The sequence below is a fragment of the Nannospalax galili genome, unplaced genomic scaffold (genome assembly GCF_000622305.1).
Source record: "Nannospalax galili isolate Female #2095 unplaced genomic scaffold, S.galili_v1.0 scaffold286, whole genome shotgun sequence".
Classification (NCBI taxonomy): domain Eukaryota; kingdom Metazoa; phylum Chordata; class Mammalia; order Rodentia; family Spalacidae; genus Nannospalax; species Nannospalax galili.
This window is the reverse complement of record NW_008359442.1, coordinates 2351951-2366243: the sequence shown is the minus strand read 5'-3', so window position 1 is coordinate 2366243 and position 14293 is coordinate 2351951. Positions and strand designations below refer to the sequence as shown.

The 14293-nt window shown below is 39.4% G+C and overlaps 1 protein-coding gene across 2 annotated transcripts in view; it reads left to right on the top strand.

Annotated features, from left to right (window-relative positions):
• Eml6 (EMAP like 6) overlaps positions 1-14293 on the top strand; it is a 332332-nt gene that overhangs the window by 219417 nt on the left and 98622 nt on the right. For both annotated transcript variants that reach the window (XM_029558630.1, XM_017795582.2), the window contains exons 17-18: positions 5088-5181; positions 14016-14116. In XM_029558630.1, the coding sequence (XP_029414490.1) occupies positions 5088-5181; positions 14016-14116 (195 nt within the window). The remainder of the gene's footprint in view (positions 1-5087; positions 5182-14015; positions 14117-14293) is intronic.

Here is a 14293-nt window from a genome sequence, read left to right as displayed (position 1 = left end):
TTTATTTTATGTGTATGAGTGTATTGCCTGCATGTGTGTAAGTGCACCTGTGTCACTTAGTTCAAGCAACTTACCATCTTCTGGGCTTATTAGTTTTCAAGAAGAAAGAACAGAAGAGTGAGTTTAGGAGTCTTTCCATCAAGAGCCAGCCTTGTAGATCATTACAGGGTTGGGAAACCAGACACTCTAGTGTGGTTAATGCCACAATGTGGTGGTGTCTGAACAGGAAAAGGTCTAATTCTTAGTCATTTAAACCAAGAGTGAACCCAATCTGTTCTCAGAACTGTTCTGCTTTCTCTCAGAACTGCCCCTCCAATAAAGGCCATACTCTATTCATTTAAAATACTACATTCAACATGATACAGGAGAGGCATGAGAAACTTTGCATCCTCAAGGAAGAATTTGCCTTTTCTGGCTCTTACTGACCCAGAGCAACACAAAAAAACTGCAAACAGCTGTTACCAACTTCAGCCCAGATGCTGTTTGCAACATTTATTATGGGCAATTCTTTCTTTCCTCATTGGTGTTTTTGGCAATGATATTTTCACGACACACACACACCCTATTCTGGGTCAGGGGCAAGGAAGGGTCGTAAGGGAAAAAATAAAAAAACATAGTTTAAGATTAAAGCTAGGTGTTAGCTTTTGTAAAAGTTGATTATAAAATGAGCCCAAGGCCTACTTAGATTGTTTACATTGTAAGCAAGCTGATCTCAAAACATAAGATTAACTTTGGTTACAAGATTAGGTAAGGCAGGAGGCCTTCCCAGAAAAGTCATTCTCAGATGTGAAGCATTTCTGTGCATGAAGAGCATTTTAGTTTTAACAATACAGTCTCTATTTCCCAGCTAACAACACTAAGGAACAGCCCATTTATTCAGCAAATAGAGTATTTTTTGACTATGGAAAATTAGATTTTGTCTTTGAGGTTAAGTATAAAGTTGATACATTAGTGGTTAGAAAGGAATCTAGTTGATAGTTTTAGAATGCCCCAATATTAAGGAGTATTCAGGAAAACTTTCACCAAGGCCTATTAATGTATGACTCATCACCACAAATGGTTGCATACAGGTTGATCTCTGTGGTACCTACGGCAATGCTTGATGGAGCCGAGGACTCTTTGGTTTAATTTCTGTTCATAGTACAGTGTTATAATGTGTAACTTTAGACTTAGCCCCTGCTCCACTTTACCAGTGAAGAGCAAAGGTTAGGTTAGTGGTGTGGTTGAGGTGAAGATCAACAGTGGCAGGTCCTGAGCAAGAACTCAAGTCTCCTGGCTCTCAGTCTGGGGATGTCAGCTGGCAGGAGGTATGCTGGGAATTCTGTCTTTAGTTGTGTTTCTGTTCTTGCTTTCCACCAGTGCTGGACTCACCTGTTGTGAATCACATATTCTGAAATAGGAAGGGATAACTGCATCTTCTGTTTGGAAACTGACAGAAAAAATGTGTAGCTCAATTCAGCATCATAAGAGGGACTGTTCAGCCATGTAAACAGGGTCCCAACATAAAACCACCAGTTGTGGCCCCAAATGTGTGCCTCAGAACCCTCCGCAACTGCCTGTCTCTTACAGGTCAGCTCCTTGTGTGTGTATGGGGGCGGGGGATCTCATGAAGACCAGACAATGGTATTTTACATCTTAATAGAAAAGAAAGTTGTCCTGGAAATATAAAGCAGGTAAATGTGAAAACAAGACAAAAATAAGTAAATATACAAAGGGGATTAAATTAACCTATTTTGCCACTTTTCTAAAGGAAATAAATTTAAGACATTTTCTAATGAAAAAAATTTAAAACATAATCCACAAATAAAGATTACATTGATAAGGAATGAATTTATATTATCTCACTCAATTGAGCAGCTCTTTTTTATTTTATTGTGTGTGTGTGTGTGTGTGCAGATACGCTCATGCCAGGGTACATATGTGGAGGTCAGAGGACAATTTGTGGAAACCTGTTCTCTCCTTCAACTATGTGGGTCCCAGGGATTGAATTTAGGTTTTCAGGCTTAGTAGCAAGCAACTTTACCCATTGAGCCCTTGAGAAGCTCTTTTAATTCCTGAATTGATTATCACTTCTAGGGATGGGGAACCATTTTTGTTTTGGGATAGTGGTAATTAAAGTGCTTCCACATGCATAGAAAAAGTTAGACTAGAGAAAATTCAGCTTCATAAATATTTTCTGTCTTAAATGTCCAATCTACATTTTTAAACACCTTCATAGAATACTGATTTCTATAACAGCATAGCTAACACTCATTTCCATTATATTTAACTGAGAAAGCCTATATATTTTTAATGAATTCTGAATAGAAGGACCAACTTGTAACTGTCTGAATAAAAATTTTCTCTTTCTAATTTGCCCTTTACTGTTGACATTAACTTCCTTAGAATTATTTCTAGACTATGTTACAACCATCTATAATTAATAGAAAGATTTGAAAGGATGTTACCTAGACTATAAAAATATGGCAAAAAAAAAAAAACCCTACTAACTGGTCAGGAACAATAGACTTTCAAAGGTAAGGTCAAGACTCTGCAGGGAAAATAGAAACCAGGAAAAATAAAAAGGTCACCAATTATATTTCTAAATAGTGTGCTATGCAGAAATAACTTACATCTCCAGGACTCAAGAAATGTCTCCATCCCAAAACAAAGATGTCAAGACCCTTGGATTTATGCTGTTTCTCCCACTGTGCCCACAGTCAGGAGGCTTTTGTAGGGTAGAAGGCCTCATAACTGTGAGGGTGAGATGGCAGGCCTTCACAGAAATTTTAAAAAGAAGCCCCCAGAACTCCCCTTCAAAATCTGCTTACTCATAGGGCTTCAAAAGACATAAGATTTTAAAACTGTCATTTTAAAATGACTGTCATGTGTGGATGCTTGCATGCTGAGGTCATATTAATATGGGTAGGCAGCTTTCGGAAGACAACCTAGAATTTAAAAGTGCAGAAAGAAGACTGTGTGTATGCAGTGTTTTTGAAAGGAATGATACTTAAAGGTTTTTTTGTAGCTATATAATGTAGTGCGGTTCCTTTCCTTTCCCTTTATACTACCTATAGGCCATTCTGTCTTTATCTTCCCCATCAGTAGCACCAGCATTATCAGTATTTCCTGAAAACTAGCTCAGTGTGAGGATTACAAAGGAAACATGATACGATTGCTGTGAGTCTTAAAAGAGTTTATGATCTGCGAGAGAGAGAACACCACCAAAAGTAAAATCCCCAAATGCGGAAGCTCCTTAGACAACATAGCCAGGAAATAAGGAAATAGTGATGATGCGGGTAGTGAAAGTTGCTTCTCTGCGATGCTGAAGAGAGACCTTGCCAAGTTAAGGCCTGGAGTCTAAGGACACATCCCATTAGTTGTTTATAGCAACCTGGCATTGATCTGCACTGTAAAAGGTTTTAATACCTCACCTTGCAGCTGTTAAGGATTTGGTTGTTAACCATTCTTTTTTACCTTCTTTCTCTGGACAAGGAGGAGTAGACTGCCATTTCCATTTGTTTAGAAGGTTTCTAAACAAGTAAGGCCACTCAAAGGGTGGACACTAGTTGACTGTTGGAGTAGGGTTGCCAGGTTTAGCCAATAAAAATACAGGAGGTTCAGCTGGGCATGGTGGTGCACATCTTTAATCCCAGGCAGAGGCAGGCAGATCTCTGTGAGTTCAAGGCCAGCCTAGAGCTACAGAGAGAGACCCTGTCTCAAAAAGAGCCCCCTGCCCCAAACAGGAGTCTCAAGTAGGTTTAAATTCCTGATAAATATCTAACATGAATATATTCCATGCAATGTGAATACAGATACGCAGTGCAGGTACAAATATCGCATGAGACGTAGGAGAAGTTTTCACTGTTTAGCTAATTTCTGTTTGATAAGACTTCCTCTCTTTTGCCTGACAACTTTAACTTGGAGTCTACCCTTGGCCTCCCTTTGAAAGTAACAGCTGATACCTCAAATGAATGAGTTGACCCAGGAAAGCAGTTTATCACATACTTGCATGTCTCTACCTTAATGGTCAGTCCTTTGTAGTAGGGGACCTTGATTAACTGATGCGAATGAGCTGGATCGCCCATCTCCTAGGAACTGCATAGCTGTAGGAGGAAGGGGGTGCTGGCCTTGTGATGCTGCTCCTTTGAATCTAGCCTTGCAAGGAGGCACAAAGGAGGCTTATTGATTCTGCCTCTTCTCCTGTCTTCTGTCCTGAAGGAAAAATGTAAATTAACTATGTTTATTTCAAATTTAATTATATATTCACACATTTAGAATTTTTTAAAAAGCAGCCTAAATGTCCAAATCCTAGGAATCATTGATAAAACTTTAGATATTTAATAATACAGAAATATAATAGAGGAAAAAAGATTAGCTGATAGCTTGTTCAGTATGACTTTGCTTTTATTTCTCAAAACATATTTATGTGGAGAAAAAGACTAGGAGGCTTACATCAAGTGTAGGCCTACCAGAATTTGGCATAATATGTGTGTGGGGGCAGGGATTGAGTCTGTGGATCAAACACAGAGCCACATGCATGCAGGAAGCATTCTACGAATCTCTGCTACTTCCCCAGCTTATAATTTTCTTCATGCATGCTTTCTAAATGTCACTAACAAGCACATTTCATTTGAGCAAGGGAAAATAAGAAATGAAAACCTTTAATTGTAAGATCATCTTTTCTAAGAACCTTTGAAGTTAAATTTTTCTATGATACTCTTAACTTAGAAGGTTAAACCAACCAAGGTTAGGCTTTTTTAGGGTTTTTTTAGAGTCGAAAATAGACTCAGTCACAAAGCCAAATGACACTCTTCCAGTAAATGCCATGAGACTTGTCTGTCATAGAATAGGCAAGGCATGTGTCACTTCCTTGGAGGCCACCCTTCACTCTGTCAGGTTGAAAGGCAGGTCAGTGGCTGGCCTCTGCAGCCAGGTGAGCATTAGGAAACGTGACCACTGCTAGTCATGCACTTCATTCTGTTTCAAATGTATTTGAGTTTAATCAAGATTGTTAAGGTTAATTTCTTGTTCCTCTGCAATATATAAAATGCTTTGATTTTTCATTAAAAAATGATTTACTTGACATTTGTATTGTTTTCATACAGCTGATGGAAAATGTCTGGTGTCAGTTGGTTTAGACGATTTTCACAGTATTGTATTTTGGGACTGGAAAAAGGGAGAAAAGATAGCCACGACAAGGTAAGAAGCTGCTGGGCTCAGACGCCATCCTGCTGATAGCTCGCTTCGTCAAAGGTCAATGGTTTTCATTTTTTGCTAAGAATTCATCTTCAAATTCAGATGAAATTCACATAGAAAGCTTAACACCCAAGTGAACACATATTGCACTCTTTCATGGTGCCAAATCTGAAATGTCTGTTATGGGAAATTAGAAAATTCTGGAATGCTCCCCAGAGAGCTCATCACTTTGCTTTCAGTAATATATGTATTATCTCAATCGAAGCTTTTTTAGTTTAACCAGCAGCAGGAAAGCTTGTGCCTTGCCCCTTGTTTTTCCTGTCTTAGTGGCTGTGAAAGATTGTCAATGTCACCAGAGTCAGAAGTACCATTTGTCATGAGACTGTGGCCTGCTGAAAAGGAGGCCCCATTGAGTGCATCTGTCACTTGCTTTTAGAGCAGGCAAATTGTTTCCCTAATCTTCCCATCTTATAAATAGACTCTTCAAGACCAGCTGCTGTTTATAGTCCACCTGTCCTCCCTTACCCCAGCCTCTTTTTCTGCCTAATCAGCACTAAGTCTGAACATGACTTTCTACTCCCATCGAGCACAGCCTGTGCACGTCCTGGTCAGAGGTCAAGATGGTTGGCCACCACAGCCTAGTACTGCAGCTTGTCGCCGAAGCACGTTGTCATGCCCTCCCCACTAATTCTCCCTGCATTACCAACGTCCTTTCTATGTTTCAAATCAGGGTTAATGGCCTTCAACACTGATGTTCGCTTTTAAAACTAATAACTGCCTACTACAATGTTAAATGGGAAGAAAGTTTTTTGACAGTTGGCTTTAAATAATGAAGATCTACAGATTGCTGGAGACTGAGCGGGGCAGCAGATGGAGCCTTGAGGAGTGCAGCTGACCTTCTTAGGAGAAAGAGAAGCTTTTCTGATGACTGCTGTTGAGATGGAATTCTTGGCAGCGGTAGCCGCTCATAAATCCGCCTGACTGCGTGCTTTCTCTACTGTTCTTTCTGGTGTCCCTTATCCAGTCCCCAGGCAGGACTGTCTTCTCTCTAGACTAAATCCTGAATTTTAGTTTAATATTTCTGATAACATACTCTCGAATTTACAAATAATCTCAGGAAAAACCCATGTCAGCGTATAAAACATAAGTGCAGTTTTCTCCCCGAAAGCCCCTCTGCAGCTGAGTGACTCACCAATTACATGCCAGAGACATTATTAGAAACAGAAGAAAGGAATGTTCCTTAGTATTAAAAAAGTATATTCTTATATGCTTAGTGGATAGGATCATCTCTGTTTAATTAGCACAAAGCACGCAACATAATCTATATTTGGAATTGCCTTCTCTCCCCCCATCCCCCAGCTTATGACCCATTCCTAAAACAGGACACCTGCTGAAAGGGTTGCCCTCTAAGAACGTTTGCACTTGTGGCATTAGCCAGTGCTCTTTCCCAAGTGGAATGTCAGGGATTATTAAAGCTCTTTGGAAGAACATTAGTTTTTTAAAACACTAGATAAATATTCACATAAACATCTATTTACAGAATATTAATGTTTTTACATCAACATATAAATAACTACATAAATAAAAAATCTAATTATGGCCTTGGGTGCTAGGCTAGATAGGAAGCTAAAATCAGGGGCTTGAGTGACAGAGAAGTCATGCTGTGTGGAGTGGCCCTTCCTGGCCTGGGGGAGTCCTCTCAGCTCTGAGAAGGCTTGTTTATGTGGGACCCAGGGCCACCCTGACTCTGCACAGCTGAGTCTCAGTCATTACCAGTGCTGGTTTGAGCAAGGCTTAACCACAGTCCTGTTCTATCAGGCTCTGCTGTTCTGGCAGGGTGATTGCTCTACAACAGTGTGGTCACCCGTTGGAAATGTCCTTAGGGGGAGGGCGAGGGGGGAGGGAGCACAGTCGATAGCTGAGACAGCATCAAAGGCAGTGCTGCTATTACCAATGCCAGTGTGTGCCAGCTGTATACACTGCACTTTTGGGGCTTGCTCTTCATTTGTGAAGATGTTTAAATGAACCTGCTCTTTATCAGCTCAGATAAACCCAGAATTATCAACAGGAACCTTTTAAAGTCTCTGTTGAAATCTAAATTACTCTATTTGGATATCTTTGTGTTGTTGCCTAATTTTACTCTTTTTTTTCCCCTCTTAAGAACTCTTTATATTTTAGTTTAATATACAAGTGACCAATTCAGAAACCAAGTCCAGTCTCTCTCTCTCTTTTTTTTTGGGCGGGGGACAGGGTCACTCTGTAGCCCCAGCTGGCCTGGGACTCACTGTGTACGCCAAGCAGGCCTCAGTCTCACAGAGATCCACCTGCCTCTGCCTCCCAAGTGCTGGAACTAAAGGCATGCTTTACCAAAACCAGGCAAAGCCAATCTCTTGTAGGCAGTAGTTAAATGAACTAAAGTTGGTATCTTTCAGGGCACAGTAATGAGAGTGAGGTGCATCTGTGCTCCTCCATTTGGCCTTGTACTGTTCGGGTAATGTGACTAGGGAGGACCGTGATTCACTATTTCTGACATGCTTAGGAGCTTGAACAGAATAGATCTCAGAAGAAAGTGTAGGTATCAAGTTGCTTAAGCATACATCCAATGTTCATCAAAATTACTTTGCTATGAGAAAGGTTAGGGACAGAAAGTAGGCCCATGTATAGCAATGTTGAAACTCTTTAAAAAGAGATACTTGTGAAGTGGGTCTATGGAGTTGTTAACCTATAACCATTAAATGGACCAAGTCCTGGGGTAGGTTAAAATCCCAAACAGAAAAAGGCCCACTGGACATAGAGCTTCGAGGGGAAGGAAAGTGCAATTTACACTGAACCTAGTTTGGCTATAGATAATGGGAAGGGGGAGCAGTGGCACATCACATGAAGTGAGAGAGACAGGTTTGGGATATGAGGACAGCCCCTACAAGGAACAGTCATTGTTGCTTCTGCATTGATCGGGGTTGTAAAGCAGGGTGGGGTGGCACCTGGAGTTTGTGATTAGATTTAAAGTGCAATTTTTTTAACTTAAATTTGAAAAGTTTTAGTAGAAAATTATAAAATTTATAACAAAAAGTACTTACCAAGAATAATAAGGTATTATCTCATTGAGCATATCCAACAAATCTGTGTCCAGCCATGTCCAGTTCCCACTGCACTATTAGTATATGGAATAAAAAAGGAAGCCCAACTCTCACAATCACTGCTCCAAAGGGATAATACTTATTGGAGTTATGCAACACAGAAATGGTTCCTGATAGTTCAGTATGCAGAATATTGAACACATCCACCATGGAAAAAAAACTATGATACTAAATTACCTTTTTTTGTTCCCAATTCTATATCATGTTATACCCACACGTTTGTTTACACACACACACACAATTGGTTAAGAACCGAATATAAGGGAAACCATGTGTCTTTGTTTTTAAACTTTCTGAGATTGAGCAACTTCACTTAATGTGTGCATTTAACAATGTGAAGTGGCCTTTTGAGCCCAGAACTGATAACTGATTAACCTCTCCCATCTCTCCTTCCCATCACCTTTCAGACCTTGGTGATTACATTTAAAACATGTCAATTTTTTTTCTCTTAGCAGCAGAACTTCAGAGTAAGTCTTTACTTATTAACTCCATTGTTGGATCTGTTTAGGTCTCTCCCCTTAACCACACTGGGTGACTATGATGTAACTGACTGGATATTATGTTGACACTTTTCCTGTCTTTTTTAATGTGCATCTACTTGTAAAATTAGCATTTATTCTTTGTTTTCAAAATAATAATAACCACATAGAAAAATGAGAACACACAGAAGGATACCAAGAGGAAAATTTCTCTGCCCAATCGTAACAGTTTATCTTGTAACTTTGAGTATATATTTTTCTAGTATTTTAAGAATCTATGTTCACATATGAATATTATGCCTACCTCTTGGTAACTGAAAATGTTCCCACTTACCAGTATGTCACTCACTGCCACCTAATTTATGTAGTTGTTATTTAATATATAAACCAATTCAAATCATTTTTTGAGATGGGATGTAAATCAAATATTTAGCCTGTCTTGTTATGTGTTAGCTTCATAGAAAGAAATAAAACGCAGTTACACCAAAGGCCTACCCCCTCTGCAAACGAAAGTGTTCTGAATGGCAGATGTGGAGCCTCCTTCCCCTTTCTCCTGTGCTTGTGCCTCGGTCATGAAGAACTGTCCTGTAACAGGGCAGCAATACAAGGTCTTCTGCCGTCTTACTCTCAGTTTGGGACCTGAAGCTGTTTTTCTTGTATGTGCACACACACAGTTGTAGGAACCCTGCAAATTTAACATGCATATAAAAGAAAAATAGCAAAGGTATTCTCGGTATTGAATCAGATGTAGACATTTGCTAAACAACTTCATGAAAATCATTGAAACCATAGTGTTCCCTCAAAAAAGATGTTCCTGAATATTTGACATTGTACAGACATAAGCAAAGTTTCCTCTCAAGAAAATATAATTGTTACGTTTACTCTTCATTTTCATTTTGGTTTTCTCTGGCTTATTTCCAAAATATGTATTAGTGATTTAGTCTGGGGAGTTTCTGTCCATCTGGAAGCCTTTGGATGTGCAGTGACTTTTATGATTGCCTGGCTCATTGCTTCCTTTTGTATGAAGCACACACTCTCTACCCAGTCCTTTCTCTCTTTGTCCCACCTGGTCCTGATATGTCTGGTGATGAATCATGACTTGTTTCCATTTTTACTTTTGGCTGTTTATTTTTAGATAGGGTTTCCCTGTAGCCCCAGCTGGCCTAGAGCTTGCTATGTAGACCTGGCTGGCCTCAGTCTGTCATAGAGATCTGCCTGCCTCTGCCTTGTGAGTGCCTTGTGGGACTAAAGGCCTGTGCCACCATACCAGGCTCACATTCAGTTTTTTAAAAATGCCTTCGGGTCTGGAGAGATGGCTTAGTGGCTAAAAGCATGGACTGACGACCCGGATTCCATTCCCAGCCCCCACATGGAAGCTAACAACTGTTCATAACTCCAGTTCCAGGGGATCTGAGACCTCTCTTCTGTCCTCTGCAGGCACTGAATGACATGGGTGCCACTTACAGACATGCAGGAATAACACTCATACACATAAAACAAAGATAAATAGATAAAAAATTAAAAACAGGTAGACTGATCAACAGCTCACATTCCATAAAAATTGCCTATCAACCATATACAGCTTAGCGATTTTTAGCATATTTTCAGAGTTGTGAAATCACCAGAGTTGTGAATTATCCAATTCAAAAACATTTTCATCATTTGCAGAAGAAGAGCTCTATCTCTTAGTAGAGGTAGTGAGTTTACATTCCACCTCTCTGAATTTGCCTACTCTGGGAATTTCATATAGATTAAATTACATATTGACTTTGTGACTGTTATCTTGCAGTTCATGTGATTTAACGTTCAGCTATGCCATAGTTCAGTATTTTCATTTTTGTAATTTTTTATTTTAATTTTTTATGTATATGAATGTTTTGCCTGCATATGAGTGTACCTGTTGGTCATGCAGTGCCCTAAGAGGCCAGAAAAGGGCCTTGGATCCTCTGGAACTAGAGTTGTGGATGGTTATTAGCCATCTTGTGGGTACTGGAAACCAAACCCTGGTCCTCTAGAAGAGCAGCCAGTGTTCTTAACCAGTGAGCCATCTCTTCAACCTCCAATGTTTTCATTTTATTGCTAAACAATATTTTGTGTATATTTGCCACATTTTATTCATTTCTTAGTTGATGAATATTTGGGGTGTTTCTACTGTTTGGCTATTAATAATGTTGCTGCAAATGTTTATGTTTTGAATGAATATATTTCATTTTCCTGGGATCTATTTGTCTATATCCTGGAACAGAATTTTTGGATCATGTATTAACTATAACATTTTTGGAACTGGAAAAATGTTTTTTAAAGTGTCTGCATCATATCCCATTCCCATTAATGGATGACAGCCCCAATTTCTCTATATCCTTACCAACTCTTGTTTTTGTCTGTCATTTTCATTATAACCATCCTAGTCAGTATGGTGTGGTATCTCAACATCTCTTTGTTTGCTTAATGGCCATTTGTATATTTTCTTTGTGGGAATGGCTATTCCTATACAGTCCTTTAAAAATTATTATTATTGTGTGCCAAGGCACACATGTGGAAGTCAGAGGACAACATTGTCGAGTTGGCTTTCTCCTTCCACATTTACATGTGTTCCAGGGATCAAACTCAGGTTGCCAGGCTTTACATGGCAAGAGCTTTACCCAGTGATCCATCTTGCTGGCCCCTTCAGATACAGCCCATGTTTAGTAGGGTTTTCTTTATTATTGACCAGTAGATGCTTTTAACATGTGCTGACTGCAAGTCCCTTATCATTCATATATATATATATATATGAATGATAAATAGTTTGCAGATATTTTCCTCATTGGTTCAATCCTGCAGGCAAGAATACTTTTCAGTGCTTCTGGTTGCATCACATCAGGAGAGATAGAATCAGTCGCACACCAATAGGTAGGGGCAATAGGTAGTGACTAACACTTGCCAGGTACAAACAGGTAGGGATTTGTTATCTTTAGGGAATTTAAAAAATAATGACTTCAACTAAGAATCAGTCTTCTTTCATTATTCCCATTAGCTGGCAATTCTGAGCAATATCAGTGATGAAATTTCTCCTGACCAGGTCATCACACTCTTTTTTCCTGACTGCACGGAGAGAGCCAGTACATGGAGACTGACTTTAGAGTATGCACACATACACTCCCACACACCTTAAGTAAGGTCCAGTGCCATGCTCTCTGTTTACAGAAAGGCTAACAACGCACAGCATATGTGGAGAACCAGCCTGTGTGTCATTGTAAGTCTGGGTTTGTCAGTGATAGGGAGTGTAAGGGATATGAAGTCTAAGGGGTAAGTCTGGAGCATCCTGTAACTCCCTCTTTATTGAGTTCTGAGTGTTTTCTTTTTTAAATACTGAACAACTTTCAGTATCTGTGAAAATGATAAGATTTTTCTCATATGTTTTAATAGGATTACATTATTCATTTGCTTTATTTTGAACCCCCATTGAATTTGGTCATGATTTTTAATGTACTTTTAGCCTCTATAGTAGGTGAGATTGTTGTAGCTCTAGTCCTGTAGGTATTGGGGATATTGATCAGTTTATTTTCATTAGCTGATCTTAACATAATTCATATCATGTGCTAATGTGTCAGAGAAGAACATGAAATACTCAGTTAAGAACAGGAATTCAAGCGAGGTGTGGTGGTGCACGCCTATAGTCCCAGCATTTGGGAGGCAGGGGCAGGCAGATCTCTGTGAGTTCAAGGCCAGCCTGGTCTATATAGTGAGTTCCAGGCCAGCAGGGGCTACAGGGAAACCCTGTTTCAGAAAGACCAAAAACAAACAAACAAACCAGGAACTCCCAAGGTTCTAATGTAATGACTCTGTACTCTAAACCAGAAATTTCCCTGACCCCAAGCCAAAAGTCTGTCATAGCCTAGGTATACAATCAATCCTTTTATATTTTTCTGTCTGCCTCTTTGGTTATAAAACTAATTTTTTTAATATTTATAATTTTTGACTGGTTTATTTATTTTTAAGTTTTATATAGGATATATTAGACATAATGGTTTCATTATGTCTTCATTTATGTAGATCATGTATTTTGATCATATTCACTCCCTATTACCTTCTCTTGTCTTCTTTACACTTCTTCCCAACTAGTGCCATTTCTATTGCCATATCTTTTTTTTTTTTTTTTAATGAACCAGTGAGTTTAAGTAGAGTTATTTACAGGACCATAGGTGAAGAGCTATTTAAAGGAGCATGAACAATGTGCTTTACCTCTGAAGGTGTGTCTCCCTTCCCCCAGTAACTGTTAACTGCTTAGAAATCCTCTAGGAGGAGCAGTACTTCTTGATCCCCTCCCACCTCCATCATGGAATGTTGACAGGCCCAATGTTGTACAGGTCTTATTTGGGTGATCACAGGTGCTGAGAATTCAAGCATGTCATGCATGAAAGACAGTGTTCCACAGCACTCCATCGCTTCCTGAAGCTCTTGCACTCTTCCCCCTCAAAAAGAAGCGTCTCTGACCAGAACTGACAGCAGCACTAATGTATAGGCATGTAGAAAGCAGTTTGAGAGGGGCATCATGTTGGTTTAGTCAAACAACAGCAGTAGCTTGCCCACTGTGGGCTTTGACCTCCCTAGCCACAGGCTTTTGACCAGGCTAACAATACCAGTCATGATTCCCTCCTATGGAATGGACCTCAAACCCAATGAGAAAATGGTTGGTTACCTCTATTACATTCATGCCACTATTGCACTAGTGGACACATCTTGCCTGGGAGTAAACCTAATTTTCATATTGTTCAGCATCCTAACGTCTTCTGAATTAGTAGATGACATCTTTTCTTCCTCTATGGCCATGGGCCAGGGGCTTCTGTTAGAGTCAAAACATTTCTAGCAAAACTCAGTTCAACTGAAGTGACCTCTAGTAAGAATGCTATATTTGAGGCTTTTCACCAACAATATTTCTGTTGCCTCAACTTCTCCTGCCCAAGGTCTCACTATCACCTACAATCCTACAGCGGTGTCATTGATTTTTATCTTACGGAGAGATTCTGATAACATTTAAAATTTGTTTGGCTCATAACTAAGTGGATATTGGTGGGAATATTAGGATAGGAGGTAAAGGTCCAAAAAAAGCTGTTATTTTAGAGTAGACTCCTGTGTTTAAATGTTTTCTTGGTTATTTGTCTTTTAGTGAAAGTTAGATCAAATTTATGCTTTTAATAAAACTATCAGTACTTGCATCTTTCCTATTTGTCTCTTTCAGAGGACATAAAGATAAGATATTTGTGGTAAAATGTAATCCACACCATGTTGACAAGCTGGTTACAGTTGGGATTAAGCATATCAAATTCTGGCAACAAGCAGGTACTGCTGTACTTTAATTTGGGTTTCTCATTTATATAGCTGAGAGCTTTACCTCAGTCCTGGGGGAGGGTTTCCTATTGCCACTATGTGGCTAGTCCCTCTGAAAACTAAGATAAAAACATAACTGATAAATAATCTCTTCCATTTTTTGTATTGGGCTATTAAGTGTCTGTGCTG